We start from the raw sequence: 6385 nt of genomic DNA, 5'->3' as shown, positions 1-6385 counted from the left end.
GAGAGGTGAGCAGAGTAAGCCTGATTCCTGGTTTGGACTTCTCTGTTGACATCCACCCCTTGGCACTCATATGACCTTATGCCATTGTGAGCGCCGTAATATTTTACTGAAACTAAAAATTAGACCCTTGTTCAACAAAACGTGGATCTCCGCAGGTTCACGTAAACGCTTGTGCCATGTAAACACATGCTTAGGAGCCCCTCGAGCACTGTGTGTTTAGGCTGAAACTACTATAGTACTGAAAATGTTTGAATTAACCCTATCCGTAGGCCCTGGAGTTATTTTTTACCCCGGGGTTGTATTCTTCACATTTTAAAATACTTCTAGTACAAAGATCTCTTTGAAACTTTCAGTATTTCTCAAAAAATCATTTTGACAGTCTACTATGCAAAGCATACAGATCATATTTAAAGAGTATTTCCTCTTTGAAAGTGTTGGCACAGGGTTCCCCAGGTCGTAAGGATACGATAGTAAAACACAACGTACATGGTTTCATTTTGAGCATGTCGTAACATTATTGCTGCTCAGTCCTGCTCACAACTGTAGGTCCCCAAGTAATGAAATCTCACCAGTTTACACCCAAGGTCTGACAAAAATGTTTGTGATTCCAATACTGTGATTGTCAAGTATAATTCGGTGTATATTCAATTGTATTTCTGAATACAACCCTCCCAACCCCACCCCCATGCCTCTACCCAGTCATGGCTTGTAGTCGTGACATTGTATTACTGATTATCTTTTTTTTCTTCAGTTTTTGGACATCTCGTTACCAATAAAAGCATTTCATTTTAACTCATTAAGAAGAAAGATATGACTCACAGTGACTTATACCTTGCTACCTCTGTATGATATGATCGCTCTTTGGACACTGATATCTTTTTTTAAAATACTCTCTTACTTCTTATGCAGTATAAGTATCCATTATTTCAATCTCAAAAAGTGTGGTACGAGGTAAAACTGGGATAAGTGTTTCGTTTCAATGATGTGTTTCCCCTCCAATCCTCTGTCAATCAATAGCAGCCCCTGGGCTTATTATTTGCCAGTCTTCCCAACACTGAAATGTTTGTGCTACAATGGTTTCATTATAGTCTGTTTTTTATCCCCAATTGTTGTTCTTTTCTGTTTTTTACTGTGTAGATGATGTACTGCTACTCTTCTTTAATGACGGTGTTACTAAATCTATGGTCATCATTACTTTTTGTTAGTGTGCAGGATAAAATTGATCGTGCTTATGCTGTAAGGACTCATAAATTGTGTTTGGTCTTGGTGTTTTGTTGGGGTTTTTTCCCCTAGCTCTCAGTCTATATATGTTCTTCAAAGGTAAAGAATGATGCATTTTGAATCAGTAGCTTTTTACTTTTAAAAAACTGTTTCTAATAATTAATTTTTATTTTCCCTATTAACAGAAAGGTGTGTCTATTGGAGTAAAAACAAGAGGATGCAATGGGTTGACGTACACACTCGACTATTCTGATAAAAAAGGGAAGTTTGATGAGGAAGTTGTTCAGGATGGTAAGCAAACAGTACACCCCTTTAAAATTTCTTACTTCTTCTCTATATTTTCATATAAATCCCATCTGATTAGATCTTGTTTAAAAACTACAACTTTGTATCTGCTACAAGATGTGTGCTGAGGGCTTTTCTTCTTTTGAGTTAAATTGCAACTTGGAAAGAAAAAGATCATGAAATCATAATAATAGCTTTTTCTATTATGCATATATTATGTTCTGTACCTGAAAGATTATGAAATCATAACAATACCTGTTTCAGTTATATATATGCTATTTAGTTTATATTTATTTTTTAAGCTTAGTCATTTTCCATGACAGCTGCTTTATTAGTCTTCGTCTTTAGATATAACAATCTTAAACCATCATCTGTTTAATGGAGTTAAAAGCTTCTAATATTTTCAAAACAAGTTACTTGTGATGATTCAGGAACATGAAATGAAAGAAATTTGACTTAGAATTTAGAACCTGGGTGCTGTAAACCAAAGAAAGGTTTCTGTCTCATCTTGCTCATACTGGGGGGTTTTTCCCCCTTGGCTTCAAAACATAAGTGATGACCTGTATTGAGTTTGCGAGTAGCATGTTAATTTGCAGTGTTTTCATCGTGAAGGTGAGCGTTCCATTGGTGTTTTATTTATTAGTCTGCCTTTATCTACCTCTATCTCATTCATATTTTGGATTCTATGTTATTTCTAACTTCTGAGCCATTATTTGGCATCTTTATAAACTTCATTGTTTTAGATTGAAGCGAAGAGCATTTTCAGACAAATTCACATCAAGAATTGGGACTAAAAATTTTTCTAGAGTTAATGTTAGAAAATGTTGAATGAAACTAATAATAATTTATTTTCCATGCATTATTTAAATTATATACCTTAGTGAGTGATGTCCAAAAAAAATTTAACTGAAAGAGTGTCCAATTTCCAAAAAATGCAATCGGCAATATATTTTTTTCTGTATAACGCCGCTTCAACTGTAATCATATCTTTTTTTTCTTTGTTTTACTACAAGGTGTGCGGGTGTACATTGATGCTAAAGCACAACTGACTTTGCTTGGTACAGAAATGGATTACCAGGAAGATAAACTTACAGCGGAATTCATCTTTAACAACCCAAACATCAAAGGCACTTGTGGCTGCGGTGAAAGTTTTAATGTATAACATTAAGCCACTTTGTAGCTGTACAGGTTGTATGTTGTTTGTTTGTTTTTTTGTTTATCAAAAAAGGTCTGTAAATATATTTTCGGCCCCAGTAATCAGAGTACAATAGCAATTTGGTTAACGGGATTGATATCCGGCTTTCATCTTTGTACTGATGAATACCCTCCACATGTACATATTTTATGCAATTTAGAAAGCAGTCTTTCTTGGTTTTAAACTTTTGCTCCGGTACATAATATATGATGTACCAGATTGCTGTGTTATGAAATAGGATTTTGATTATTAGATAGATCAATTATGTAGGCTGTGCATTTTGAAAAAAGGAGCAACATGCTCTTATACTGTGTTTTCATAAAGTGATGTGGATTTAGCCATACAGCGTCCAGGTTTGAGCTACGATTTAGAGGCTCATTGAGAGGTATACATCTGTCCTTGGTGAAAAAGCCAACATAATGATGCATTTCAGGTGAGGACGCCATTACTACATTACTAAAAATTTGACCTGCCCCAGAGACGCATCACTGTCGGTCCTGCTCTACTTGTTTTGTTTTGGGTTTTCTTCGCTGCTAAAAGATTGTATGTTTGGGTCTTCAAAACTTGTTCTGAACTATTTTGCCAAATGTGTATATTTGTCACATGTGAAATTGTTGCACTTGTTGAAAAGTTTTGACCATGTTTAACTCTGATAGAGTCTTGTAAGTTCTCATATGTGATATTTTGAGAGTGTGTGTGTGTGTGTGTGTCCTGTAAAAGATAAGGAAAGATAAGAAAAACAGGGAGAGGTCACGTTTTCCTGCCAAGTCAGGGTTTAAAACGCCAAATTTGATTTTATTTCCTAATAATATATACTCACTTGCGTATCCGTGGATGCAGCATGATATATCATACATATATATAGATATATATATATATAGATGTATGCATTATTATGTATGAAGTGAAATACCATAATAAATTTGGTTGCAAGTATTTGGATCTTTCTCAGCTGAAGCTAAAGTAATTGCAGGCTGAATTTAATCCTGGAAAATAAAATATATCCTGCTGGGTAAAGAGCTGGTCAAATCCTTATATTCCTTAATAGTTTGGGGGGTTTATTGTTTGTTTTTTATTTTAAAATTTTGCAAACTTCTGATCTTATCTACACTTAATCTGTTTTTACTCTTTTGGGTGGACACCCCCCACCCCCCTTTCAAATAAAATCAACACTGGACCTGGGTCTACGGCATAATCGTGCATTTAGTGCAAGAAACAGAGAGTGCTGCCCGATTGTCCATGGGTATCTTACTAGCGGTACCAAGGCTACGGCTAGGATTGTCCTTTTTTTTCTATTTTCATGTCATTGAGTGCATAGCAGCACTTAGCCTTGGAGGTATGCAACATTAGTGTTAGCTCAGTCAGTATCATGATCATGCTGGACTACTGAGCAAATGGCCCTGGTTCGAATCCCAGACTGAGTATCCTTGAAATATGTCGTTTTGTGGAGTTTTCAAAGCTTTGAACCCATGTGGTTCAGTTCTACCAGAGACGAACATTAAATTCGGAGGGCCCACTTTTTAAATAACCTAATAGTACTATGTGTTGAAAGGATCATTCATTAAATCCATACACTTCCTTTTTTTTTTAAGGCTGTGGATGTAATAGTGGTAAGTCTACATTATGTATGTTGAGATATGCAGGAATTGTTGACTGTGAGTACTTCAGAATAAAAGACTGTTCAATATGTGTCAATGTAGTCAACTTTTTTGTGCCATGTAATTGGGGGGGGGGGGGGCTTAATTAATGCAGATGTAATGATAGTAGATATGAAATCAGTTGAAGCAGAAACTTTACATTAGTTCCTTTTCTGCCATCGGTTTTTACTTATATTCTGAGTTATCATTCTGGGTGGAAGAGAAGCTTCTGCACCCACAACTGTTCATTTCGAAATGTCACCTTTTTAAAATCTAAGTTAAAATTGAGCCATTTAGAAGGTACATCGTGTATAGAATTCGTCGCCCAATCCTCCAAGTCAAAAATACAATTCATAATTCAACAAACGGGTATGGGTGTCCCAATTTGGTTTGATACTTAAGACATGAATTACATACTTGCTATGAATAGAAGTACGAGGGGAAAAAATCTTCTTTTATGCTTGCTTTTAAAGTCTTTATCTTATTATTCAGTAAGATAATTTCTTCAAAGTTCATTTTTGTATGTATTTACTTCTGTACGGTACATATTGAGGGAATGAAACACTTTTTTTGACTGACATATTCAGAAATGGTAAGCGGGTGGTTGGCGGATGCTCTGGTGTGGTTTGCTCCATTTTTCATATCAAGTATTTTTGTCTTTATCTATCCTCCTCTTTTTTATGAAATACATAAAAATACTCTCTTGTAACACCTTTAACTCTTATCTTCAACACTTATAATTCACCTAAATTTGTTGCAAGGAGAGTTAATGTAAAACTCTTACTAATACAAAGCGCACAAAAAAAAAGAAATGTTGTAGACCTGCATTTTTATGTTTCATTCTTGTTTTGCCTAGTGAGTGACCGTTTTCATAGTACATTTTTTTTTGGGGGGGGGGGGGGGGGGGGTCTGTCTCAATCAAAAGCTCCAGCACTCCGAAAAGAAAATTTCTGTTCAATGCAACTTGACAAGAGAAGTGTGTCGGATTCAATTATTCAGTATCATTGATCTCTGCTTCCATTGATGACATTGGAAGAAATAAGTCGGATATATGTCTTTGTTTGTCAGTTACTGCAGATAAATCTTGTGTATCACAGTAAAGTTTTTTTGGTTTTATGTATTCATACTGATGAGATCAGCATATGTATGAAAGTTGCATTGTTGATGAGTAATGATATGTATCTCAATTACTCCCAGGCTCTTGAGATTTTCTTCTCAATTAATAGTGAAGTTATGATCTGCCGAAGCCATTAAATTTTCTCTCAATGAGCTTATCAGGTCACAGGTATTGCTTACACTAACAGATTTTCTGTGGTAATGATTCTACCATGGTACTTCAAGTTATTATTGTCAGCAGGGGCGAAGCGTCTGTATAATCAAATAATCACTGCTTCCCTTCCTAATTTTGAGACATTGTCGCTGTCAAATTCATCCTTAAACGTAAACCTCTTAAATTAAAAGTAAAAAGAGGTTCGTAATCCACAATGAGTATGCCAAACATTCAAAACGGTTTCACGGCCACATAAATAGCCTCCTCACCCCTCTCGGGCCACTCCATAAGGAGTCGCAAGCTTTGATTAAGTAAGCTTAAAGTGAGGCTGGGAAGAGTCTGCCAATACAGTTTAGGGTACATGTGCGTAGCAGTCATGGCTGTTTCATTGCCACATATACCCTGTTCACCCCTTTGGGGCCACAGTTATAATCAATCCCAGGCCCTGATTAAGTAAGCTAACGAACACTGGTCGAGTCTACCTCACAAATGTGAGGGGAACTAACTCCTAACAATCTCTTTACTGCTGCATGTGCTTGTTTTTTTTCCTCGACTTTTTACTGTCCTATAATCAGATCGTGACCTCGATTATGACACCAGCTCCTGGCCACGAAAGGCTAACAAAAACAGCCAAATGTGAAATTTAAAAAATGATAATTGTCATGTTCTACCAAAGAGTTAGACTCTCTGGTAGGTCTATAACATATAGATCTAGTACTGACATCTCTGCTTCTTTGCTTTGTGTTTATGTATTCACATCTAAAGTTAATTTAATTT

The 6385-nt window shown here is 35.9% G+C and overlaps 1 protein-coding gene across 1 annotated transcript in view; it reads left to right on the top strand.

Moving 5' to 3' along the window:
• Positions 1 to 5136, top strand: part of LOC101849853 (iron-sulfur cluster assembly 1 homolog, mitochondrial) — a gene marked incomplete in the record, with an annotated part of 9797 nt that extends 4661 nt beyond the window's left edge. The window contains 2 exon segments of the mRNA XM_005101626.3: positions 1407 to 1512; positions 2520 to 5136. Of these exon segments, the coding sequence (XP_005101683.2) occupies positions 1407 to 1512; positions 2520 to 2668 (255 nt within the window).
• Between the last annotated feature and the right edge of the window lie 1249 nt (positions 5137 to 6385).

This window comes from Aplysia californica, unplaced genomic scaffold, assembly GCF_000002075.1.
Source record: "Aplysia californica isolate F4 #8 unplaced genomic scaffold, AplCal3.0 scaffold00291, whole genome shotgun sequence".
NCBI lineage: Eukaryota > Metazoa > Mollusca > Gastropoda > Aplysiida > Aplysiidae > Aplysia > Aplysia californica.
The sequence above is the reverse complement of the archived record's forward strand: the minus strand, read 5'-3'. Positions and strand labels throughout refer to the sequence as shown.